Source organism: Spea bombifrons, chromosome 1 (assembly GCF_027358695.1).
Source record: "Spea bombifrons isolate aSpeBom1 chromosome 1, aSpeBom1.2.pri, whole genome shotgun sequence".
NCBI classification, from domain to species: domain Eukaryota; kingdom Metazoa; phylum Chordata; class Amphibia; order Anura; family Pelobatidae; genus Spea; species Spea bombifrons.
Genome location: NC_071087.1, coordinates 100,407,932 through 100,435,586, shown reverse-complemented (window position 1 = coordinate 100,435,586; position 27,655 = coordinate 100,407,932). Strand labels below are relative to the sequence as shown.

Below are 27,655 nucleotides of genomic sequence, written 5' to 3'. Positions count from 1 at the left end.
TATCTGAGTAGATTAAATCTACAGGTGATCTGTTTTCACTCCTAGGATTTTGTAACAGGTAAGGACGCTGGAAAGTGTGTCCTACTTTAAAATAATTGGATGCCAGCATGAGGCATTTTTATAAGTATTCCTAGTTAAAGGGGACATCTGGCTATGGCACCCAACAAAAGATCCTCCGAAATAGCTATAAAAGGCACGTGGAAATATATTTAAAGTTACACAGAATGTAGCACCTGGTCCATGATTATAAAACTAGTCCCAGCATTAAGGAGCAGAAACATCTGTTTGGTTATAAGCGTTTCATTTACATCTTAAGATATATTTTAAACAGACTTTCTGTAGAGTTACCCTGAGCTGTAATTTTTTTTTTCTTTCAAATTAGAGGGACTAAAGGCAAGGTTAGAGCTACAAAGAGTCATGTATACTGCAGGGCACTTATAGGGGAGATGTTGCTGCCAACATTTTTGCATAACATCATTAATTAAAACTGTCCAGGGCTTGCCCTTTTTGTTTAAGAATTAGTGTATTTGTCAAGGCAGCTGTCTCTTGGGCTCAGTCAACAACCATCATGTCCCGCCGACATAGTCCTGTCCTCATGTCCTGTGGACTCCATACTGTTGGAGAGAGCCATCATATCACATCATATCCAACAGACCTCTACTCAGGTACAGCTAAAGACTGTGCTGGGAGAGAGATGGGAGGAATAATTATACAGATTTGAGAGAATTTTGGCCAAGTACAAAGCTGAAGACAAGGCCCCTGTGTCCTACATACCCAGAGCTTTCTCGCACACTCACAATGGGGCTACTAGGCTCCAAAGTCTGGATCATGGGTTGATAAGTAGTCACATGAAAGATATAAATAAATTATAACATTACTTATTTCTGCAACCTTTTGCTACAACTATTACATAATTATACATGACAGCCATAGGGAGATGGCAAGGATTTAATATTATGGCAGGTTTTCCCTTTAAGAGAGAAATATCTATCTATCTATCTATCTTCATTCCTGGCCATTCATTCCTGGCCATAGATGTCACTAATGGACTTGAGGAGTTAAAGTTGCTAAATGATCAGTATGTTCTAATGGATCACATGGCTTTCACAACATAGGGCCTGTGGCAGTTTAGAACGGGGACTATATATATATATATATATATATATATATATATATATATACATATACCGTATTGGCTCGAATATAGGCCGCACTTTTTTCCCCCACTTAAAGTTTTTAAAGTGGGGGTGCGGCCTATATTCGGGGTCTAGCGCCCGACGCCCGGGACATGCAGTCCCGGGCGCCGGGCAGGCAGCGGGGTTAAGATACAGATCCCCCACAGCGGTGCAGGGGACCTGTATCCTACTCCCCGATACGCTCAGACAGCCTCCCCTGCCAGCACTTCCCACGGGGGGGGGGGTGCCGGCACGGGAGGTTATCTAAGCGTTTTACCTCTGCCCACCCCCGACTTACCGGAGCAGACTCCCGGGTGTCTTGCGGGACCGGCGGGAGACATCTACGCAATACGCGTATGCAACTTCCGGTACCGGTACCGGAAGTTGCATACGCGTATTGCGTAGATGTCCCTCGCCGGCCCCGCAAGACACCCGGGAGTCTGCTCCGGTAAGTCGAGGAGGGGGGGGGCAGATAAGGACAGCGGCAGCGTATCGCGGGGAGGGAGGACAGCGGCAGCGTATCGCGGGGAGGGAGGACAGCGGCAGCGTATCGCGGGGAGGGAGGACAGCGGCAGCGTATCTCGGGGAGGGAGGACAGCGGCAGCGTATCTCGGGGAGGGAGGACAGTGGCAGCATATCTCGGGGGGGGCAGAGTGGCAGCATGTTTTTTTTGGTGCTTTTTTAAAGAAAAAAAACTTTTTCTTTAAAAAAGCACCAAACTTTTAGGGTGCGGCCTATATACGGGGGCGGCCTATATCCGAGCCAATACGGTAATTAGTACGTTTATATTTCTGTAAAGCAGATAACTCAATCAGGAGCATTTAGACACTTGTCTTGCAGCCGTTTGGCCACCCATCACTGCCAAAGCTGTAGAAATAATTTCCTGTGTTTTTTTTTCACCCACACTTCCGTGTCGCTTATAACTTTTTGCACATTGTCTGTTATGGGAGAGAAATCCAGCCAAACCTGTTCAGATTCATCACCAGATTTTGAAAATACCCCACATGCAGGTTTCTTAAATTTTTGGAATTTCCAAGGCACAAGCTTATTGATATTTGGTTTGTATTTTTTTATGCAGGCTATGTGCCAATACAAAATACCCCCAAATTTGCCTCTGTGACTCACCCCAACTATTAATGCAAAAGAAGAACAATATATAAAATAAAACAATCTAATACTCTACATTGATAATTGTTTTATGGAGTATCATACCAAAGCAGAGTCCTGGCAGCAAGGGCAGTGGCACCAAGAGTCCCTCCTAATACTTTTTTTATAGTAGATTTGCACCATGTTTGTGTGTTTTTTTTTTTACACCGGTGGTGGGGATTGTGCATGGAAAATACCAGCAGGACAGGGCATTTTCACTAGCAAATTTACTACGCAAAGGTTTTAACCAAAGTATATCTCCTTCCAGTTACAAATATTTTGTACTGTACGTACATATTGAACATGGCAAAATGGGTCACGTAGATGGCAACATTTTTTATGCTATGTTTTGGTGTTACATATGGCTGTAGACATTGATCGGAAAGGTCTACCCCCCCCCCACACCATGCTTTTATTAAATTAATGGTGCGCCATGATTTTATGACCCATGCATTATCCTCTCCTCAAACATGTACTGGCACCATGCCTTTGTACCAAAAATACCATATATATTGTAAGGTGCCGGAAAATTACTGATGGCAGCCTTGGGGATCGGCAAGATGGCAGGATATGCGAATACGTATTCGGGTGGTGCACTGTGCGCATGTGTGTCATCAATGTCAAAGGAAGGAAGCATGGGCTCTGCCTCAGTCTCTAGAAGTGTGAGTGTCACAGGCGGTCTTATAGGTAAACTTTCACTACTTCTAATGTACTGCATTATGGCTCCACCCTTTGTGGTCCTGCCCTTTCGTAGCTCCACTCTCACCAACCCACAACTGGGTCCTTTTTTCAGGAAAAGTTGGCAACCCTCTAACTGGGGCAAATAGCTAAATGTGCACTATGAAGCAGAAACTAGTATCTAACCTTCACTTGGATTTCGTTAATATATACAACTATTTCTAAGAATAATATATTTATCCACCTTCGTGTTTGGTTTTCCAGTAGAATTATCTGTGTCAGGATTAAATCACAGATCTGGGCACACTTGCCAGGCCAACACTTGGCAGGACACACAGGCAGAAAAAAGGTTCCTTCTCCCAGCTTTGTTGAGAAGCCAGAAGGAAACATGTCACAGCCCTATCAATTTAATGGCCTAACTTGGATGTGTTTGTGCACATTATGTTCGGATCACCACACCAGAGCATTCTTTAGGGTATCAAAGAATTCCAACCACGAAAAAGCTGTTGTTCTAACAGCTCTGGATAGCATAACTACTTGTACAATACAAAGTAAAAAGGGATATTTCACATTGCTGTGCTACAGCATACCCTTCTCGAGTGGATGAATGGAATGGATTGTGGCTGGGAGGTCAGGTATGTGGGGGTCTTGCTCTGGTACCCACTAGGTTTAAAGACAGCCCTGACTTTGAGCTCTTACTCCAAGCTTCCTTCACACTTTGGCCATAAAACATCTTATACACTCCCATTACAATAACACAAAATCTTGCATCGGGATCATAGCGCCTGACAAACTTGGCCAGGGTACGACAGAGTAGGAAGTCTTGGCTTGAAAGAAAGAAATGTTGAGAAACGTTGATTTGCGTGCCAGGTGGTTACAAACATTGTGCCCCTTTTTGAAGCAATTGTATTGAGGACTGTATCTACAAATATGCAAACTAACAAAAGCAAGTGGTGGGTATGATGAGCCTAAAGATGCTTAGGGTTCAATACCATAAGAAATACTTAAAGGGAAGTCTTTATCCACCTTTTTCTATAGGGAACATGCATCATTGTTCCTGTCTGAAGAACAAAGAAGAATTTCACCAACAAACACTACTTTGTAGTGTAGCTCGCATCATCGCATCAAGCTTGTAGCATCAATGTTTTACTGAATGAACTGTCAGCATGGCATGCTGGAAATCTGTCTATGTGCGTGTGTGTGATTGTTTATAATAAGCCTGCTAGTTTTCACTTTAAATAAAGATCCCCTTGATTTATGTTGTAGGATATTACCCTTTGCGGTGACTAAAGGACTAGTGGGTCAAGGTCTGATGAGATGTCCGGCTGAGTCAGGTCTTTTCAATAGACTGCAGTGCTTTGTGCTATAGGAGGCAGTTGATGACTTTGCAGCTCTGAATGAAGTGAGGAATGATATTCATTGTTTTGTTGGTGCCACAAAACACGATGTCTCAAGTCTCTAGGGAAATGCATTTACAATAATAGAACATTAAAAATGATTCTGATACAGATGTATGTAAACTGATCGCTGCTTTCATATCATCAGCAGGAGTTTTCAAACTCCAACACATAAAGGGAAAGGCTATCGTCTTATTGTATTACACAATTACGGAAACTGATGTGTCAAAGGGGAACATTGATTTTTTTTTAGAATGGCATTTGAATTCCGCAGTACTGACTAACCTAGTCTATGTAGAGAGCTAGCTTGAAAGCCTCAGCCTGTGTTAAAGGGACATTGCAACCATGACCCCTTTAAATTGACTTAGGAGATTCACTTGGATCCCTCTTCTTCATTTGCATTCTTTCCCATCCCCTGCAGCTTGAAGGACACCCGTTTGGGACGACCAGTTAGCTCCACCACTGGCTTGTGCGAGAGTTCCATGGCGTCTAATGAGACCCAGAAACCACTCTCTAATTTATACAGGAGCATTTTTATGCCGGTGGAGCGTGGAATACGGGGAGGAGGTTAGTGTGCTGCAGTGCCTTAAGGAAAGTAAGTACTTGTTCTTTGTTTTGGTGTGCCAAGTATAGAAAACGCTTACTAAGCACATTAATATGCGTTCTTCCTTGGTGGGTCAGTACGGGACATAATACTGTCCCTTTAAGAACAAATGAAAAGGTATTATTTTGCAGAGCATTAAAGTAATTGGCTTTTCACCACCGCAACCAATTACATTAAGTATTCCTGCTGATTGGACCATTCCACTGGTTGCTATGGTGATATAACCACTTATAGTAATATGTGGAGCATAAATACATGCAAACATCACATTTTTTTAGTTTATGTTTCTTACTAAATGTTTCCCAACATATCACATCTCACTTTACAATAATTGATTTCGAGTTACATAAAATATCAGAAGAAAATTCTAAGAAAAAATAAGAGTACCACTTATAATTTAGTAATGAGGTACCTTGTTATGGCAACGCAGTGTGTATATATGTGTGTGTGTGTGTGTGTATATATATATATATATATATATATATATATATATATGTAGCTTTAATGCAGATAATTCTGTAGCACAAATGCAAATCTGATCTGTTTGCCCTGTTTGTGGGAGAAGCTGCAGGAAGCTGTCTGTTATGTGGCCTGCAGCGCAGAGTGACAGGCCAGACAGGGGGTTGTTTGTAAAGAATGATCACTTGGTCACGGAAACATACATATGACATTTCTCACTGCTCCTGAGTTAGCATTTGCTGGTTGTTTTAGCTGTTATATATAGTATCATTTTAATGCATGTTGCCAGTGACTTATTTACCATGAGGCTCTGCCCTAAGCCTAACCCAGGTAGCTCCCCCATCAGCATATCCCCACTTAACTTTGAGTTAAGGTACACAGAGACCTTTTACTGTGTGTAAATGGTGCGCTTGGGCAGATCAGAGATCTCCCTTGTGATCAGCCCTTTGAGCGGTGGCACACTGGGGGGCCTGATCACCCAAGGCAGCAACTGCTGCCACCGCCACCCATGGGCTATTTGGCCTAGGCCAGAATACTTTTCTGCATATTTGAGTCCTCTCCTACTCGATCCCTACGTTCTTCCCATGGGCTAAGGCTCTCCTCCTCACTCATCACCTCTTCCTTTTCCCGTCTACAAGATTTCACTCGAGCTGCCCCATATCTCTGGAATCTACTTCCACCGAACCTTCAGCATTCACCCTCCGTCCTGACATTCAAGAAACATCTCAAAATTCACTTCTTCAGAGAAGCCGCACCATCTTAGCTGCTAGAACGTCCTTGTCATTGATACAACCACCACACTACCTCTCACCCTTTCTCTGTGCCTTAGGTTTGTCCTCACCCTATTCCCTCAAGATTATAAGCTTGCGAGGACGGCTCTCTCCACTGAATGTATCGGTTTGTCTTAGTCTGTCTATCCTCGTCTTGTCATACCCCTTGAATATATGTATTGTATTAAGCACTGTGTAAATTGTTAGCGCTATATAAATAAAAGATAATAATAATAATCCCTGTCCCTGAAGCTGCCTCTGCCAGCAGGGACACAATTGCCTGCAGCAGCAATGCCCGGTATAAAACGGGTATTGACCCCTAAAACGCCACAATCGCGGCATTAACACTGCACTTTCATGGAGCGACCAAGCAGCAGCAAAATGTTGTGGAAGGTCCCCAACACAAAGCATCAAGCAGCCCCCTTCCCTTAAGCTGCCTGTGGCAGCTGGGAATGTGATCGCTGGTTTATCTGCGATTCCTGTAGGAGCGATCAAAGGCTTGGGGGGGCTGTGCTTGTCTGCCCAGACAGCAGCAGCAGGGCCCCTGAGATCACCATGATCGTGGCAACATAGGTACATTTTTTTGCATGACATACCAGGTACGTCCCAGGTCCAATTAGCCCACTTGGGCATTACATACCTGGCACTTCTCCAGAAGTAAAGGGATTAAACTGCTTGTTCCGTAGCCAACCCTTAATAAGATAAATCTTGAGATTAGTTTCTGCACCAGCAGGTGGTGTATTCTCAATTAGCCACACCATTATTATGATCAGGTATTTATGAATAACTTATTCACAAACAATGTGTAACAGAACAGCATAGAATAGTGCAATGGTTTGAGGAAAAATGGAAGTAAACATGCAAAATTATGTTTCAAATGAGAAAGTAGAACTTTTTTGCTATTCAAATGGGTATTTAGTCAAAGTTGATCCTTTTGATTGGACAAAAAAAAAAAAAAAAAGCTTTCATGGCCTTTAAGGTTTCTTCTTCAGATGGAAGTTGTGATTTTGGATCTTTTTGTACATTGGCCTAATCAAAAGGAATCAATAAGCAAAAGACTCAACCTTCTCTTGGGTTAGAATGGAAATATACATTTTTCTTATTTGTTGTGCAAAGAATCTGATTTTTTTTAAATAGATACTAATATACATATATTTTCAAAAGCAGCACTTTCATACTAGGCTGAACAGCATTGTTTAATCTATACACATTCAATATCACCGATATATTGTTTAAAGTTTGTATATTCCATAAAATAAATGTTTACGTTCAGCAAAATGCTCCACTATTTTGTCTTATATTTGAACTTTGAAATTGAGTTTTTATGTATGTTGGGAGGGATATAAGGTGTTTGGGCACTCATTTTTCCATTTATATATTTTATTATACATTTTCTTTTGACACTTTTTTTTGATTGGAGATTCCTTTGAAGTATTTAGAGACCTCAGGGATCTCTCTTGGAACATACATTTTATGTTAATTCGGTGTAACTGGTGCTCACGTTTGGATAGGCTCCTGCTGACAGAGGAGAGCCCAGACTGTCTAATGCCAGTCCACTCTCTCATGTACCGCCGGGAGAAACGTCCATAGGACTTAATATGTCCTTTGTCATCTAGACCAGGTTTTATAGGTCACAATAATATGCCCTATGGTTGCGAAGGAGTTAATACTGTTAAATCAAAGCTCTTCCCATTTCAAGTTACTCCCAGATTTTTTATGTTTTTGGGACAACCATAACCGGTAATAGTTTAATGGGGTTGCAAATAAATATACAACAATCAGTCATGTTTTTCTCTTTTTCAGTTTATTATTAACCGTAATAAACCCATTCAATATCAAACGAGCACATCTTTACAAGCTTGTCTTTGCAACAGCCATGAGGAGCTGTCTCCTCACAGCAGTTCAATGATTAGATGATTTGGAGGGTGTTAAGATCCACCACCATCCAAGTTTTGCCTATTCCAGATTTTCCAAAGTAGTCTCAGATACTAAAATACTGAACGGATTCTAATTTGGTGGCTTTTATCTGTGAAATACACATTATGCAAAAAAGACATTTTTAACATGAGATAGGGGAAAAAACAAATCAATCCACTGCCGTGGTCAGTCATATTTTGGAATTGATTCTCCTGATGGGAACTGCCATATGCATTTTCGGTGTGAGTAAAACAGTTTTTGCACAAAGGCACTTTGTAAAACACTTTGTTCTGGAATGTAGTTGTAACGCATGGAGTCTCTGTGCCACTAATAACCCGACAAGTTGTGTGGGTTGTGAATTCAATATAGGGAATCCAAAGCAACACAAAAATTGCTAACACAAAAGCACGACATTTGATGAACTTTCCAGTAGCAAGCCTTACCCTGTGCACATAACAGCCATCGTACCTTCCTGATAAGTCTGACTTTCCAGTTCGGCATAGTAACTTAACACAGAAGTACATCCTCAGCTACAGTAGGTTACACAAAGTCTATATTCACCGTAAAAAAAAAACCTGTACATTATTAGATCGCAGTAGCATTAAACAGTGTCTTGTGCAGAAGCTCACAGCTCCGTGTCTCTGTATTTCGAAGGTTGTGCGTAAAACCCACGCTTTGACTGGTCAGCCAGCTGACGTCGATACTCCTCTTCCTCATTATCGCTTCCATAACTTTCTCTTTTCTCCAAGTACGACCAAGAAGGTGGTTTCTGAGGCTCTGGAGCACGAGAGCTAAGAAAGAAAAGGGAATGAAAACACAAAATAATATACCTCCATTGCTGCCCCCTTGTGCTGTGTAAGAGGGCATTCAGGTAGTGTGTGTGTGTGTGTGTGTGGGGGGCCACATATACAACCCCCCCCCCCAACACAGGTGTTATCCGATTTGGATACCTGAAATGTCGGGGGTATGCTACTGTGATTAAATAATTCCCATGAAGAAAAAAAAAAAAAAAAAAAAAAGTACCTTGTTGGCTGGGGTCGGTTCTGTTCATTCTTCTGTGGCTTTATTGGTACAGCATAAATGTCTGGTAGCTTCTGGGCCAGCTCCAGCTATATTAAAAACAAAAAGTCACTTTTTTTGTTAACCTAGATGGTCTGAAAATATGCCTCATGGTTTAATAACTCAATTACTGGGGAGGTTGCTTCTAAGGAGGAAAAAAACCTAATATTACTTACAACTCTCCCTCTTGTTCTTACTGCTCACATATCAGAACTTGAAATCAGCAACAACATGACCAAGTTTTAGGGTGGCTGTAACCCCCCCCCCATAGTACCATACATATGTATTCTTACCCTTGCGTTTTGTGCCTCGTGCAGCTCTTGTAACCTCTGCGCTCTTGCGCTGTGGTCCATTTTCTCAAATATTTTCACTTTGCCCAAAACCGACTTGGGGGCATTCGTCTCATCATCATTCTGCTCTTCTGGTGGAGATGGGTTTACAGGTATTGATGGCTTCAGGATGGGCTTTGTGGCCAACACAGGCTTGGCAGCAGTAGGAGGTGGGACTGCCTTGATCACCCCTCCTGATGCTTCGCTGCTCGCTACACTGGAGCTACTTCTCTTGGCATCGTAGCTGCGAGGAGAGTCGTATATTTCATCCATGCCTTGTGGCTTGGTCTGTAAGGAATACACACATGAATCAAAAGCAGCACCAATAATACACAAACCCAAGCACCTCCAATCCAGTTCATTCCAGATACTATGGACAGTACACCATCAGTAAATATGATCATTTACATATACCATATAAACAGTGTGCAGTATTGCATAACTACAGACTGCACAGGTAGGATCACGGAGTGAACCTTGTAAAGGAAACAGTTTAATGACTACGAGTGAGAATAAGAATGGGAAGAGATGGATGCGAAATAACTCAGAGAGGGCACAGTCTGCTCAGAGGAAACATTACATTTTTAAATCATAGGGGACATTTAATAACATTATCCTTTCTTACACATACCTTTGGTGGTTCAGGTTTAAACGATGGGGGTGGACTGGGCTCTCGTAGGACCTCTCTGCTGCCAGCTTTCCTCATCTGACCTCTAGCCTCTGGGACCGGCTTTATTATAGACTGGAAAGACCAAAGAACATGTTTCTGAAACAATGCCAAGTTGATCACACTACAATAGATATGACATCCATGATTTGACTGTAACCAGTGTGATATGCCTTCAGATTGTAAGCAGAACCTTCTTTACCGTTATCAGTTCAACATCAGCTTGTGTGCACCGTGTAAATTGTTGGGACACTATACAACTACAGGTATTTTAAAATAATAATAATACAGTTGCAACAAGGTAAATATTCAGAAGTAAACCATCCGTGTACCAGCTACGTAGGGGCTCAGAATGGCAGTTACTTATCACCAGTGTAGTGGCGCTCTGAGCCATAAACAAAGCAATCCCTACAGAAATAAATTCAGTAGTGGGGCCGGCCATCAGGCACGTGTGGGATCCCAGTTTGAAGAACCTTCTGTACCTCTTCTGGATGGACTGGTTCAGAAGATCGGCTAATGGCAGAAACCGGTATTGGATCATCAGCAGGTTCATCCAGCTCATTGTCGGTATACGCTCCACCCTCACCATCTGTGTCCTCAAAGTCACTGATTAAACGGCTATCACAGCTCAGGTAATCCGCTCCCATTGCTGTAAGGTAGGACATCCTGTCTTCCTCTTCATCCGTTCCATCCGCCTGCAAGTCCCACAAAAATGAATATGTATATTAGAAGGAGAGCTACATTCCCACTGCCTTGCTTTAATATTTAGAAGGAAACTCAAATACGACAAGCTACCTTTCCTTCCGAAACCCAGACGGCCTGTGTCTGCTGCTCTTTAACGGTATCTTTTAGACTTCCATACCAGCTCTCATTGGTTGAATTCAAGTTAATAAAGGCTGCAGGAAAATGACAATTTAACACATTAGATACCACTCAACATCCTAAAAAGAACAGATCATACGTGCAGCCAATTATCTGCTCAAACCTTCCATAAAGAGAATTAAAATACTGCGATGCAAGACATCTTTTTAGAAATTAAACAATCTTTTAAATGTTAATCATGAAAACTTTAGGAAGTGTTCCGCTAAAAACAATAACTAAAAACTTTTCATAAGATGCCCTCTTAGCTAGTACAGCATTTGTGAGACACCTTAGAAGGAACAATGTCTGCACGGAATTGACTGCCAGCAACACAAACAATGTCTTACTTCCCCCTCTGTTTTATATATCTTACCAGCCAAGGACCGTTAAGCCTTGGGATGGGAGTAATAGGTGTGTTTCCCCCTCTATCAAAGGTCTGTGCTATTTATTTAATGTGCAGTTGATTTCCCTGAGTGTTCTTACTGCTCTACTACTAATAGATAGAACATTGTCTATGGATCCACTGCCTGTAGATATCTAGCCAACAGCAATTACAGCGTTGTTGAAATTTTTAATGCGTCTCCATGGTTTCGTTATATGATATTTCTCCAGGGACAGCAATAACACGTAGATCTCTAGATTCCCTTGGTATTGTAAGGTAAGAAAAAAAACCCACAAAAAACACAAAATGTGCTTGTCTAACAAACTAAAGCAAAGAGACCAATCAGAAAAGATAAAGATTACATTTCTTTACACCTTGCTTACTGCTCACCTGTAATAAGATGAGGACAGGTCTTCTTCAGCTTATTTGCCTGGTCATACAGCTTTCTTGAGCTTTTGTTAGATGTTGGACACAATCTCTGCCTCATGGTTTTAATGCCCTGTTTGCTGTCTGGGACAAACAGTACAACTATAGGGAACCACTGTGTGTAGTTTAAAAGGTCCACAGCTTTAGGAGTCACATCTAGCAGTGCGTGTTTATCCTGAATAATAAAAATGAAAGAGACAAAACATTAATATAGTATAAACTACCTTTTTAACAGACCGTTATACAGGAATTGAAAGCTAGCTAGGAAAGTGTTCCCATTGAGATCAACTGGAGCGTTTTCGGTCCATGCTAATGAGGGTCAGAACAGACCCCCTGCCTGCAGATTTTGAGTAGCCAGAGCTGACTAGATGTAATATAACATGCAGGGAGAAGCATTCAACACATATCCAGCACGGTAAATTGCCGGGACAAAGGGGGATGCATGCAGGAGGATTCCGCAGCATTCCCCCAATACATATTAAAGAGGGGGCACCATGAAAATTTAAAGGGACTAGGCAGCTATTAAAGCGCATGAAAATTTGCTAAAGTAAAACCCAACTGTGAATGTAAAAATACAAAAAGAGCCTATACACAGAGATCTATATATTTAGAATTTTTTATTATCTATTTTTTTATCAATGCAGGGGGAAGCAATTTGTATTGCGCTTACTTAGAACACTTCCCGAGTTAAAAACTCACAGTATCCACAGGAAACGCAGAACACAAAAGAAAAGTTTCCATTAGCATGACGAAAACCAGTGATTTATTCTATCAAGATATGGATTTTTATCCTTATTTGTGAATATGTTGCACTTTATGAGATTATTAATTGTATCTCGTTTCCTTTACATCACATTCCTTGTGCATAAATATAACTTCACCCTTTGTACATAATCAATATACCTGTTCAATGATTTGTCTGACGGTGTTTAACCGTACCACGCCACTGGATTTCTCAGCTCCAGCATCCTTAGGCTCTGTTTCTGAAACGATAAGATAAACCATGCTTAATGCCAGTCGTTCAACCATATGAATTCCAGCTTTGGTAACTGTAAAGACTTACTGGCAATCTGATATAGATTTGGCAGGTCATTCGCCAACTTCTCCATCGCCACATCCGCGATAGGACCAAACACGACAACAGGCCTCTTAAATCCAGCTACAAGAACAAGAACAGAAGTTAAACCCATACAGCTAAGTGATGACATTTATGTCCAAGACAGGTCTATTAGTCAAAAATCTACCTTCTCTTAGCATCACCCTCTCATACGATGGAAATTTAGTGCCGACAACTGCAATTGAAGACAGATCATCTCGACTTTTCTTTGCATTCTTTTTAGCCCCAGCTCTTTGGGCTCGATTCTTCCAAAAATCTGCCCTGTCCCCACCCTGTCCTCTCTGGGCATTTTGGACACTAGCCAGCTGGTCGGCCCTGAAAGATGGAAAGATGCATTACATATAGAAAGAAAAAAACTGCATAAATCAAACGGAGGTGTCACACAAATACACATTTTTATTATATGAAAATATAGCATTTCGTTTAAATATGAAGTACCTGCTTTTGCTTGGAATAATTCCTTTTTCCAGTTCATTGGCAATCCTTACAGCCAGCCAGCTGCCTAGCTTCCCATCATAAAGCGTATCGACTACTCGGAATATTTCGCCTCTTGTGAACGAAAGGAATTGGGGAGCTTCTTTTTCATATTCAAAATGGGTCCTTATGAAGAATGAATCACCCCGGCCACAGGCAAGTATGTTTTTGTACACTGGAGGAAAAAAAAGAAAAGAAAAAAAAAAATCAGTGAATGGATTTTTAAAGTTGAATGCAGTCTCCACTAACTAGAAGGTTCCCATTGTACTGCTGGGTTCACTGTTTCAAAGAGTTATTTTTACAACACAAAAAAAATGTAATCTATCACAATAAGTGCCTGCAATTCATTTTAAAAGAATTGAATTCCAATTCCGCAATTTAAGAACACTCCATTTTTAAAACTTTTGTGTTTTTGTCACTTCAGATGGAGCTTCTGCATGCGTCTATACACACACATACACATATTACATATATATATACACACACACACTTTATATCATGGTACAAAGAATTCTGTGTTACGTTATGGTGCGACTCATTGGAGCAGGGCCTCCTCTCCGGTTTCTGTAAGTCTAATTGTTACGTTATATACTGCTTGTCATGTCCCGTTTACCCATTGTACAGTGCTACAGAATACGATGTGTTATATAAAACAAATAATAGCTACACAAGAACCGATCACAAGCAGCTGTCCCTTTTGCCAAAGTGGCAAATTCTAGAAGAGCGGGGGGGGGAATAAAGGATGTCACCACTGCTCTTGGTGTATCTCTTAACTGTGGGTCTTGTTACGCACAATTTAAAGAATGCTTGTTTCAAGTAAAAATTACCATCATATTTGCTTTGGGTCAGAATGGTTACTTCGTCTCCTTTTGGAATGTCCAGTAGGTAAAGAACAGCGTCTTCTCGCGCAATGCACCGGAAGTCCTGATTGTTCACCTACATTCATTAGAGACAGAGAGACAAGAACATGTGATGTACCAGTTACAAGAGAACTGCGAGACATTAAAGAATGCTATAACCCAAGCACTGTTAATGTGGTTTTTGTTTTTCTTTTTTACACATTTGAGCGACCTAAAATTATCCACACTTCTATCATCATAAATATACTCCTGTTCCCCTCTAACTACTCTGGGAAATGCCAACTCTGGAATGACAACATTCATGCTTCACTTCTACAGGATTAACATTCCTGAACCTTCAGGATGAAAAGTCAACACTATAAAAAAACGAACAATAAATATCCTCAGTTTTTCTTCCATAAAATGCTTGCAGTTTCCACTTTCCATGCTACATTGAACACAAATTGAAATCTGGGCTTTGGGCATTTTCCATATGGAGTTTTAAAATTTGGATTCAACTTTTAAAAGTAAGCAGTTCTTCTAATTACAGAGTATTCAGATTTGTTTTAACATATCTCTATATAACCTATAGCAGGAGTACCCATTAAGTAGATCACCCACTACTGTGAAGAGCAGGGGAACCATAGGGATTACAGTATCTATGACATCTTCACAATCATGTTTGGTGGCAATGTAAATAGTGGAATTAGTTTCTGGGAATAAATACAATTTTCTAACTGATACACTGATTTTATTATTATCTAGAATGTACCTTCAACAGTTGATCACCCTCTTGTAACCCCTCATGCTCGGCAGCACTGCCCTCCTGGACACCGGCAATAAATATTCCCACGTCATTCCCACCAGCCAGACGCATACCCACACTGTCTCCTTTTCGGAATGTGATCATTTTTGTATTGGGTCTAGAGACAAAAAGAGAGATGTCATTTGAGAAGTATTATATAAGTCTATTAGTAAATACATAGTGGAAGGTGTCTGATTTAGAGGATTGCCTCACACTTTAGCAATGGGATACTTAAGTCAAGGTCCTCCTCAGATAGCACAATAGTACAATCTGAGGAGGACCTCCACTCCTCCTCAGGTTGTACTATTGTGCTATCTGCCTCTCTTTGCTGCCCTGTGCCCAAGCAACCTGAGGAGGAGTGGAGGTCCCGTCTCCTCCGGCACAGATCTTTGCCGCCTTGCTCCACAACATAGGGCAAAGAGTTGGGAATATGACATGGTCTGACACACTGCGGCCATGCAAGGGAACACACAGAGAACTGTGCAGGAGAATAACAGATCTCGGTTTCTGCCATAGTCCACCACAAGGTATTTCGATGGGACACAGAAGACAGGAGGGTACCTTTCTGTGGGTGAGGTGGAGGGTTCAAGATACACAATCTATTTTTTACCCCTTACCTCATGGAGGTGTGCTCCAGTCCCTCTAAAAATGGAACCACCACTTTATATGTAACCAATTATATCAGATGTGTGAACAATACTAGACTATGGCAATACCTAGAACGCTGTTTCTCCTGACGTGCTGTCCCTTGTAGTTTCTTCTATGTTAATCAGCGCAGCACATATGAAAAAACTATGGGGACACTTACATAGTTTTAATTGTTTTATATAGCGCCATCATATTCCATGGCGCTGTACGATAGATGTACTTTTATACAGGTGTGTGTGAGAACGTACAATGAACCACACAATCAAGTACTGACTGTAAAGTTTAAATCTTTGCAGCAGGAAGAACAGACATACTAGAAGAGCAGAGTGGTTGTTATCTGCAGTCAAATTGTATGATTAAAAGCATCATAAGGCCTAAGGTGTTACAAGCTGGGTCAAGAGGGTCTGCAACAGCCCTTTACAAATTATACAAATTTACAAATGATAAACACGCTCTGACATCCACAAAACAATGTCAGGACAATTTGAAAATAACTCTCTTTCCATGTTCTCTATGGATTGTCCTTTGGTCAATGAAGAATACACACTATTCTTTGACTGGTCCTACTGGAATTAGTGGTGACTACCAATATACGTCAGTGCACTTATCGATAAACAAAAGCATGCGCCAAACGTACCCATATATTTCTTCATCTTCAGGACTTGGACGCAGAAAAACTCTGGGAGCAGCGACAGGTAGTTCTACAGCAAAGATTCCAAATATAAACAGGTATGCAAAAAAAAGTACCAGCATTGCATAGGAATTTTTGGTATCAGTTATGCATAATTATAATAAGGCGATAATGATTTGCAGTATATTAAGTGTGAATGCGTATGTCACAGCTTTTATATAATTTTGTAAGCTTGAGCTGTTCATATCTCAATCAGTGTTCCTGCTTTGGAAAGATTTCACTTTATGCAAGCCAGAATTAGTGGCAGTCTGTGGCAGAGCCAGCATCATCTAATACAACAATCTGAAATTTAATAGGGAAGAAATAATGTAATATGGAGTAACCAACAAATGCAGCCACGCGAAAGTCTTTATCTCAATGTCATCAGCTAGCCAGCATAGCAATATAAGCATACAAATCTTTAACACAGGATAAGCTTTAAATCTATGTATTTTCTAGAGTGTATATCTAGTTCATTATGCCTATAATACTGAAGGCCTAACCTGGTTCTTCATCAAAATAGGTCTTATCCCTGCCGGAATCTGTAGTTGCGGGGCTGATGGAGACAGGAGCAGGCACTTCAGATGTATTCATTAATTTGAAGGGAGTAGGAATGGCACCAATTTTAGACAGCCTGTTGGGTGGATCCTGTTTCGTGCTACAAGGACAATAAAAATAAATAATTGAAATCAAACCAATTTCAAGTAGGAAAAAAATATTAACAGCTATTCATTACATCCCTCCAACATTCCCTTTAAGAAGCTCTGGAACGGATGCCAAGTGCTGTATTCATTTGCACGTACTTGTAGCGACACGACACACACTGTTCACGAGCGCTGCGGTTACGGAATCTCCCTTTATCATTTTAACGGCACAGTTGAAGTGCCGTTGCGATAGCTGTTCAAGTATTGTAGATTGTGTATGGGAGCACGGAGGTGCGTAAAAACGGCACTGCTGAAAAGTGCAATTTGTGTCAGATTCTAATGTGCCATCAATAACAGTAAGCGTAGAAATAGGCTTTTTATAACGAGACTGCTAAAAGGACAAACTATTAAGCAAACCTCTGGGCCAATTGCCTCCTGGATTTAGAAGCATATGGGATATGAACAGCTTTCAACCATTAAATACATTCGATAGCCAAGCGTCATCAAACATCTTTGTTTTGCACGATTGATTCGTCCGAATCGGAATTCTCTCTTGTCCTGAACTACCCCCCAGCCACCTGCGTCCCCGGAGATGCCACCAGCCAAATGACAGGACATTGCCTTATGCCAACCAGGGGTTCCAGGCGGCCTAACAAGATCCAAGTAGAGAGCGCCCAATGGGAGTTCTACACTGCCAATGACCAACTGCGCAAGCTTCAATTTTTTTATAATTGACATAGTATATAACAGCTTTATTTATTGTAACACAATGAAAAAGGCTTTAGGAAAGTGACAGATCGTCGCTGAAGCCGGCTTTACCAAGAGTATCCATTGTGAAACTTGAAATAGTAAATAAGGCTTTAAAAATAATTTTGGTAGAGAGAATCAATCAAGTTTTAAACAAAATAATTCCTACTTACCTTTCCTCTTTTAGCTTTTCACTGGATGAATGGGAATCTGAAGGATGCAATCTCCGGTCATCTACAGGTGATAAGGACCGATTGGATTCTATCTCCGAAATATCTGCAGAGAAAATGAAATATAAAAAAAGTTTGGCAGCAGACAGCGACCAGTCAGCCCATCAAGCCTGCCCATTTAGAGAGGGATAATAAAAAAGGAGCAATTACCATATAAAGCAACAGCATTAACACATTTATCACACCATACTAGCCCAGAGAAGAGAGCCCTGTTCTTATAAGCTTGCAATCTATTAGACGGTTAAGGCGGGCTGAGACACAAGGAGAGTGTGTTAGGTTATAACAAACACACATATACATAAAATGTAGTATTTGTGAATGTACACAAATAAATATTACAGGCTATGTATAGACGGTTACAATGTGGAGGTATAACTCCATAGAACTTATACAAAGCAATGGCCGGTATAATCATAAAGGGAACAAACAATTAAATTAGGAACTGGTTTAATTGTAGCAAACACTCAAATAATCCGAGTATACAGAGTATAGTTTGTGGATGACTTTAAAGGTAACCTACCTCCAATGTCAGAGTCACTATCGTGCAGTGAAGGGATATTAATCAAAGTTTGCTTGGAGTCTCTCTGCACCACCATCTGCAGTTTCCCTCTGGATTTCTCAATTAACTTCCGGGCATCCGCTAGAGACATATTTTCTGTAACAGTTCCATTGATCTGCAGTGAAAGAGAACGCTCAAGGTGAAACACAGCAGTAGAAGACCAGATCAGACTACTTATGACTTTTATTTGCTTCCGTAACTGAAATAAAATACAGCTACTGCAGAATAAATGCAGTCTAGGGGGACACAAAGAATTAGTTGATCATGTATATATAGGACATGATTGTAGATCTCCCACAAACAAAAATAGACACCAATCAGAAGAGTATTTTAGTTTTTAACGTATGTACCATACATTGAAAAAGAAAAAAAGAAAAAAAGAAGGAGCGCCAGCCACAGACATATAACACGATATCTAACAAAGTCAGGTTAAAATAAAGTTTTACAGCAATTTCTTTTTATAGCCAATACTATACGGTCATTTCCCACTACAATAGCACATAACCTATCATGCAATCAAGGATCTAGCCTTGCTAAACGAATAAAAATTAACTGATCATGTACTGTAAAAACTGACTTTTTCTAGAATTACCACGGGAACACTGCCATTATTTAAACCAGGGGTTAAAACACTGCTTTACTTTTTTATTCACACCAAAGAAAAACCTTCCTCTATGACGGCTAACGGCTATAGGTTTAAACATGACATTCTACTCACTTTGAGAACAATATCCCCCTCATACAAGTTGCCATCTCGCATCGCCAGCCCAGTGTCTGTCATTTCTTTTATGAAGATTTGGCTTCCAAGCCGCAAACCATACTCTGCCATAAAAAAAAATATACATACATATGTTAACAAAAAGAGTGCTTAAAATTAATGTGGAAAAGAAAACCGATTATAGGATTTAATATGATAATGAAATCCTTCAAAATAATGTTTGTTTTTAACACAAATCATGCTTTGTTTATTTTCCAACGACAGGGAAGGATGTAGCTCAAAGAATGAATTTTTGTTCTTTTCTCTTTTACCAGCCATAATACAATATATCAGGTCAATGTTATGTACCTACATATGAAAATAAGGTTTGTTTGTTTTTTTTTATTAAAAACAATTTCCATGGAGAAGTCTTGTTTGGTACTTTTAGCATGGCACTATAGCACTTGTCTGTACATAACTGTGCCTACACATGCATACCTTCACTAGGCTTGTTTTTACTCAGTAGTACACTGATGGGCTTCTCCTGTGCCCTGTGTGGGGGCGTAAAAGATCGGTGTGGTTCAGGTGGGGGGCTGTAGGACTGAAGCCGGTCCCGACTACGGCTCAGCTGCGTATCCTTTTCAATTCTAATGTCAGATTGAGGCCTCCGGCCAACGCCCCTGTCAGGGCTGTAGTCTCCACTGTAGCTACGCTCAAACGACTCCTCTCGGTCCACGCTCCTGCCACGGTCTCTTCCGTATCTACGCTCTTCACTGTGATCACGATCGATACTCCTGCCCCGGCTGTTTGCTCTTCTGTATTCTTGTTCATCATCTAGGTGCCTCTCCCGGCTTCTCCCTCGAGTCCTATCTGGATCCCGGTCATAAGAGCGGCCTCTTTCCTGGTCTCTACTATAGCCTCTGTCTGGGCTTGAATCTCTGCTACGACGACCATTGCCACCTTCACTGTAACCGCTGTGTATACTCCTGTGGTCAATGTACGACTCATCATCAAATTGGTCAAATCCTCTAGGGTCTGGTTCTGGAGAGGGTGTATGTCTTAATGCAGTGATCTGAACCTTGCGGGGCCTTTTCACCACCTATTAGTGAAGTGAACAAAAGGTTAGAGACACAAAAACAGAAGAACGTGCAAGCAAAAACCATTTTGTTGTAATTCTACAAAACATGATAAAGTTATTTTTTTTTTTTTTTTTTTTTTTTTTTTTTTTAAACTGAGCACTACAGAACCTGCTCACACACTATGACTACAATGTAATTCCATCTTTTGAGTGGAGGAGGTAATCATAAAAATATGGTCTAATTAAATGCCACATCTCTGAAGTCAATGTAATTAGAAATTGGAGACCATGGCAAGGCCTACTGATATTTTTTTTTTTTCCTAGCAATCTGTACACATCCTGTTTATCGTCAGATTAGTTCCTGTCTTCACAGAGAGAGTATAACGGAGGAGTACAAAACAGTAATTGCCACTGACAATTTCTGGTATAAATCATAAAGCTTTGTCACTGCTCTGGGCATACAGATAAAAGTTGGACTAAAGGGCACTTTTTATATGGAATGCTCAATGGCCGTTATGTTCTCTGTGTAACCTTGTCAGTTGTCCGGTGCTTTGAACCCCTCCATAACGTACAAGCCCTAATATTTATTTGTATGGTTATATATTCAGAAGATACTGGTTTTCTCTTTAAATGTGCAATGCATAGGACAACAATACTCACGATTACAGCTGTTTTCCCGCATTTCCTTAACTGCTGTACAGCAAATGAATGGAGCACGTTGTCCATAGGTGTTCCATTGACCATGACCACGCGGTCATTTTCTCTACAAAAACACAACACAAAAAATGTCTCAGCTTTAAAGAAAACAAGGGAAAAGTGGAGCGATGAAGTCTATCATATAACACAGGATAGCTGAAGAACTCAATTCAAGCAGGGGCTACAAGCCAAACCGTGCTCAAAGCTCTGATGCCGATTACCATGTTCATAAACTTTTAAAAATATCAGCCAAAATAAAGTAATTCCTTAACAAAGGAATCAGGAACCTTTAGTTGGATTAAATGAAAGGGACTGTATCATGAAGAAAATATTCTAACCTTCAAATTTTTTTTTTTTAACATGCTTGGATCCATTTTTACTCTCCTATATAACAACCTTCTGATCTTATCTTACCTAGGCTGTATACTAATAACAATGCTTCTAGAAAGCTACACTGACCTGCTTCTTCGCTCACTGGCCTCCATGTAAATGTTATGCAGGAGCAAAATCATAAAAACGGAAATCAATTTGTCTCATAGATAGAATTCTTTTTTGAAGAAATTCCAAAAAAAAAAATCTTACTGTAGGTATCCATCAGCTGGTCCACCAGGCAGAACGTCTGAGATGACAATAGAAGGCTCACCATTTTCAAAGTGTGGGTTGTCTTTCCCTCCAGAGACAGCAATACCAAAGCCTTTTTTGCTATCCTAAAGATCCCAAAACATTAAAATAGATGTCAATAATGCTCTTGTCATCTGTCAAAAGTTTTGAGAACCAGTTCTTGGTTTTTAGTCTAATATTAGAATGCGGTCACTGCTTAGGTTTTATGTTGGAATTTTATCTGTATAGTCGTGTGAAAAAAGGAAGTATACCCTCTTTGAATTGTATGGTTTACATATCAGGGCATAATAACAATCATCTGTTCCTTAGCAGGTCTAATAATTAGGCAAATACAACCTCAAATGAACAACACTTTGTCATACTACACCATGTCACGAGTTATTCAAGAAAAATAAAGCCAAAATGGAGAAGCCATGTGTGAAAATCATTTTCTGTATGAATTTATTAGTCTCTCACATTGGAGAATTTTTGGCCCACCATCTGATAGATGGTTTCACATTTGACTCTAGAATACTTTGATATACAGAGGCGTTCATGGTTGACTCAATGACTGCAAGGTTCCCAAGTCCTGTGGCTACAAAACAATCCCAAATCACCACCGTGCATGAAAGTTAGTATGAGGTATATGCTGCATTTGTTTTTTGCCAAACATAGGGCTGTGCATTATGACCAAGCATCTCCACTTTGGTCTTGTCTGTCCAAAGGACATTGATCCAGAAGTCTTATGCTATGTTCAGATGCAACTATGCAGCTCTAAGCCATCCTGCCATGTTCTTTCTCCTGGCAACCCATCCAACCAAACCATACTTGTTCAGTCTTTTTTCTAACTGTACTGTCATGAACATTGAACATGCTAACTAAGGCCTGCAGATGTAACTCCGAGAGGTCTGACCTTGAAGTGAGGTAAGCAGCAGGGCCCTTGCGAGCCCGCATGTTGGACGCCCCTGCTCTATTGCATTGTCTACCTACCTTTAAATCCTCAGAAATAATTACCCCTAAATCCCTTTTCCTCAGATGTTCGGACCATATCAAATATTTTAAACTGCGTCTTTGGGGTTTTATGTCCCAGATGCATTATCTTGCACTTATCCACATTAAACGACAGTTGCCACAGCTCTGACCATTTTCCAGTTTACCCAAATCATTTGACTTATCCCTCTAGGAACATCAACCCTGTTGCCAACCAAAATAAGAAAAAAAAAAGCCCTGTTGCACTCAGTCTTTTTAAGAATAGCCAAGCTAATGAATCACTGGCGTGTTATTTACACAAGACTAATGCTTTCGACCATGAACACAGCTTTTAACTCACACTCACCTTTTGCAAGGTCACTGTGTACTGTTCCCATATGAGCTCTTCCATCCTATTTGCCTGTTTGAAAAAGAGAATATATAATATCAGTATATTTTTACTTAGCATTTTAACATCATTATGCTGAACACAATAATTGAAAGCACCTAATTAACAGATTAAAATGCTGTGTTGATGCTCATGTACATAAAATCTCCCATTTCTATTTAAATTTTAAAAGTGATAGTTTTGGTAGAAAAAAAAATCTAATAAAATAAAGGCTGGTTTTCACGTTCTTTAATACTAGACATTTATCACAGTTTAATTATTGCTTGGCAGTCTCTTATACCCAACATCATTTATCTCAGCCTATTAGGGACACTCCGGTGCCCCAGAGAGGATCCTCAGCAAAGAATGCATATTAAAGTAGTTTGAGAGTACGTTTTCTGCAAGATAAGTATATTATGTGGCAGGTTATGTGCTCGGAGCAGCAAATAGCAGGGAAACATACATCTGCAAGAGGGGGTACCAAAAAAATGTAAAGGGACCGCACAGCAATTATATGAATTAAAGTGTGATCATTTTGTAGTTTTGGGGAATTTTTTGTTATTAAGATACTCATCTCCACTTTTTTTTCCTGGAAATGCCACATATTCCAACATTATCATAATAATGGTCTATTTGCAAATATCCCTACAGAGGAAGACAGTTTAGGTTTTTGTTTGTTTGTTTTTTTTGCCTTTTTTTTGTAACTAGGGAACCAGACACCCAAATTGCTTTTGATGCTTTTATGTGTTATTAGTACATTCTACTAGAATAATACCGCTATCCTCAAAATAACAGGATGCATCAAGCAGGCAAAATCTTCTAACATGCAGAAATTACTAACTGCAAATATTATTGAGCAAACAGCTATTAGAATAACATACAATAACCATTTTTGTAGATCCACAACAGCTTGATGAACAAAGCCAAATCACAGGGAATGATGGAGGTTACTAGCCAGCTTTTTGCTGTAGGAAAACCTGATTTTTATTATAAAAACTTATTCTAAACATAAGGAGCTGGCGTTGGCTCATCCAGTCCGATAACTGTGGGCAGGAATGAAATCTGAATCATACGGATTGACATGTCTCCATGGATATTCTTCTTAAACCTACACATATAATACCCTCCCCTGTGCTAAATATAAAGTAAAGACTTACGAGTATGACTAGTGCATCCTATAGGAAACACTTTATCATGTTAAAATATACTAAAACTATAAAAAGAAACAAAGTAGCTAGTGTGTAACATAACCTAAGCAAAAGAATGCCATGATGGCAGGATGCCAACGACTCAATACATTTGGCATCAATGTCCATGACATAGTCCAGTCCTGCTAGGAACGTAAACCGTTTCAAATGGGGGCCCAGCTCACAGTTAAATTAACTGGGTAACTATACAGACTTATGGTGTCTACTGAGCTCTGCTCCGATAAAGCGAACTAAATGATATGGATCTCCTTATATACACATAGCTCATTTTCTTTAACCCCAATAGTTGGGGTGAGGGAGTGTAGGAAGAACGAGACGTAACAAGATAAGGGTTGGCTACCATTATTCAGGCTCAAGTGGATCAATTCTGGAGCATAATGTATGTATAATATATATATCAGATCACAAAAACATATCTGGCTGAAAAATAAATATAGATAAGAAAAAGAAAAAAAAAGAAATTGTAGACTGGTTTACTGCTTTGCTTTTTTGGTATTCTTGGCAGAGATACATATCTGTTACAAGTCTACAAAAAGCTTTTTTTTTTTTTTTTTTTAAGAAAGATGTGCTTTTGTTGATTATATGCATATTAATATGTGATTGTGTTTTATAAATTTATATCTAATTGTAACATAAATGAATTCATAATTCACTATAATTGGGTGTACTACATAGTTTTCATTATATTTATATAGCATATATATATTGTAATAAAATCAGCACCATAGGGGAATAGAAATAATTGCTAGCCAAAGCAGAAGGCTATAGGCCGTAAAATATTTTCAGTTAAAGTACTGCTGGAGATACAGAAAATAGCAGTCACACAGATGAGTACATGCCTCTGTAAGTCAATTTGTTATGTTACATTCTACTTGTTTTGTCCTGTCCACCCATTGTACAGCACTAGGAATTTGATGGCGCTATATAAAACAATAAAGAATAATATAATAATGTCCAGCAAAGCACTCCTGGCTCTGCATTTTGGTGCATTTTGCCAGCATTGGGGGTACAACCAACGCTGCATACATTTCACCTGCAATATTTGCGAATGCGTAACATTTGGGTATATGGGGATAGTTAATAAATTGTTGTGTGGGCTGTTCGGCAAATACAGTTTACAGTGAGTGTCCACAGCCACGCTTTGCCAGTAAGCCATTGTAAGTTTGGCCCAACTTCCCAGTTCGAGGTAAAACTAGCATTAACGAGGATGTAAGTAGAGCACTCATGGGTTAAGGAGCACAGCTGTTCTTCCTATATATTAACTAGTTTGCAGAGTTGGGCTTCCCAACCTTTGACAGTAATGCTTAAATTTAAATAACATTACACAAAATTACACGTTTAGTGGCTCTCAAATGTAAGTAGTAATTGGCCCCTGATAAAATAACGATAAATACTATAGCTTCTATTAATTTACTGAAAACAATATGGGCGTTAAAAAGTCATTTTGGGCATTTTGCATAATTCTTGCATTCTTTGGCTTGTGGAGTTTTTCTATCTCTAACTCCTCCCCCAGCTGCTTCTACTGGAAACAGGGAGCATACAGAGGTATGCATCCTGCACGTGCTCAGTAGAACATCAACTAAAAGTAATGCTACCAGCAGCAGCCAATCACATGTGTGTTATGCAAACATTGTTTTGCTGCCCTTCTGTATCTTACATAATGAAACGGTCAGGAGTCATACGATTCCTTTAAGGCTGTGCAAGCAGTAGGATTTCCCTGGTATTGCTTGTTTTCTAAACACCTTTTCTAATGATAGAGGGAAGGGCGCAGTAATGCACTGACCACGGAATGCAGTAGGCAAACAATACACAACATTTAGATCGGGAGAAATACAAAGGTGCTTTTCTTATGTACAGAACAGTCTTACACAGACTCCTGCATTGATAATATAGATTACTTCAAATTTGACTTAATTAGAGGCTAACAGTTCCTTAACCGACACATTATTATTATAGCCCTCAGTGATGATAACCTGCCACATTCTGAAACACACAATGTACAAGACCATCTATTATTATTATTTCAGCCCCCTCAACCAAGAGGAAGATAAATGCTTTAGGGAACAGATGGTAGGGTTTTAAGTCAATATTATTCATGTTGAACACTTTAACTCTGTGGCTTTACTATACATGATGAAGGGCCAGTGAGCATCTCCAGCAAGGTGGTCTTTCAAGTCACTTCATTGATTTAACTATGCTCTTCTTGTAGGAGCAGGTCATCACACTTAATCCTTTATAATATATAGCAAAGTCGTTAAGTCAAAATGCTTACAGTGATAGAAAACATCATAGGCTTCAATACTCCAATATTCCGAGAGGGCAGCTTGTACTTTAGACTGTTTACATGCAGTGATCCGGTCAATGATTGCAGTGGAGTGACCACGTTTACTTGTAGAAAGAATCTTAATTAAAAACACTATTTTTTAGTGAGCCAAAACAGGTGACCCTGAGTACACCGTTCCATCACCCCCGGGACTCAGCTGACATCAGAGCGTGTCAGAACTCCTTCAGCAGTCAGTCAGTCAAGGAAAAATATTTTTTTTCCACTAAAAATGCCAAAAAGTTATTTTGAAAGGTTACTGGCTTCCATTTAGCCAATACACAAAGCCACAACGTAGCTAAAAAGGGAAGCATATATGTATAAACCGAACAGACTGGGAAATACCTATGTAAGTACCAGATTCGCATTAGGCTAATAAACCAACATACCCATGAGTGTAGAAATGAGATTGTGCCGCCAAAATATTCAGACGTCTCAAATTACTCGGCTGAAACTGATAATACAAGTAATACCTCACCAGTAGCCATACCCCAATAATGCAAATTGTAATAAAGGGACACTTTTGAATGTAAAAGCTTTGTGGGAGCATGTAAATTCTGTAAAAATTAGGAGGAATGGATGCATTATTTGGATTAAAATTATTATTTAAATCTAATACCAGTAAGAACAAAATTGATGGGAGTCCAGCTTGTGATAACACATATAACTGAAAACCAAATAACACACCGAGTACAATGGCTGCTTGTTAATTTGTATACAAATGTCCGACAGAACACAAAGAAGCCAAGGAAACAAAAGATCAACATCTAATGCTGGCCTCTTAGAAATGGCCTAACCCGCTGAGAGAGCAGCCACGAACAATAGCCCATTCACACGCACAAACCGAACACATCCCATTCCCCACATACTCAGGGAAACATGGGCGATAGAGGATGTCTGAACATTATAAGAAAAGGGTGAAAAGAATGTAATTAAAGGTTTCCATCAGCATTGTTTACAGGGGCATATGTTCCTTTTTGTATATAGTTTTACTGCTTGATCTTCTGGAACTCAAAACCAAGAAGAGAGTTGTGTTATAAGAGCTATTTTGGTGGTAAAGAGCAAAGCTATTGGCAATAAAATCCCACCATCTACA

At 39.9% G+C, this 27,655-nt stretch overlaps 1 protein-coding gene across 2 annotated transcripts in view; it reads right to left on the bottom strand.

Moving 5' to 3' along the window:
* Positions 1 to 8,016: 8,016 nt before the first annotated feature.
* The window catches only part of LOC128496709 (tight junction protein ZO-2-like), a 44,824-nt gene continuing 25,185 nt past the window's right edge, over positions 8,017 to 27,655 (bottom strand). For both annotated transcript variants that reach the window (XM_053466477.1, XM_053466470.1), the window contains 22 exons: positions 23,011 to 23,064; positions 21,657 to 21,781; positions 21,039 to 21,141; positions 19,799 to 20,399; positions 19,322 to 19,425; positions 18,565 to 18,718; positions 17,988 to 18,090; positions 16,927 to 17,081; positions 16,391 to 16,454; positions 15,073 to 15,223; positions 14,289 to 14,397; positions 13,426 to 13,636; positions 13,115 to 13,302; positions 12,934 to 13,029; positions 12,774 to 12,853; positions 11,835 to 12,045; positions 10,997 to 11,097; positions 10,684 to 10,896; positions 10,166 to 10,276; positions 9,499 to 9,822; positions 9,170 to 9,255; positions 8,017 to 8,937 (listed from right to left, as the gene is read on the bottom strand). In XM_053466477.1, coding sequence (XP_053322452.1) covers positions 8,772 to 8,937; positions 9,170 to 9,255; positions 9,499 to 9,822; positions 10,166 to 10,276; positions 10,684 to 10,896; positions 10,997 to 11,097; positions 11,835 to 12,045; positions 12,774 to 12,853; positions 12,934 to 13,029; positions 13,115 to 13,302; positions 13,426 to 13,636; positions 14,289 to 14,397; positions 15,073 to 15,223; positions 16,391 to 16,454; positions 16,927 to 17,081; positions 17,988 to 18,090; positions 18,565 to 18,718; positions 19,322 to 19,425; positions 19,799 to 20,399; positions 21,039 to 21,141; positions 21,657 to 21,781; positions 23,011 to 23,055 — 3,501 coding nt within the window. In that variant the 5' untranslated portion in view covers positions 23,056 to 23,064 and the 3' untranslated portion in view covers positions 8,017 to 8,771. The remainder of the gene's footprint in view (positions 8,938 to 9,169; positions 9,256 to 9,498; positions 9,823 to 10,165; positions 10,277 to 10,683; positions 10,897 to 10,996; positions 11,098 to 11,834; positions 12,046 to 12,773; positions 12,854 to 12,933; positions 13,030 to 13,114; positions 13,303 to 13,425; positions 13,637 to 14,288; positions 14,398 to 15,072; positions 15,224 to 16,390; positions 16,455 to 16,926; positions 17,082 to 17,987; positions 18,091 to 18,564; positions 18,719 to 19,321; positions 19,426 to 19,798; positions 20,400 to 21,038; positions 21,142 to 21,656; positions 21,782 to 23,010; positions 23,065 to 27,655) is intronic.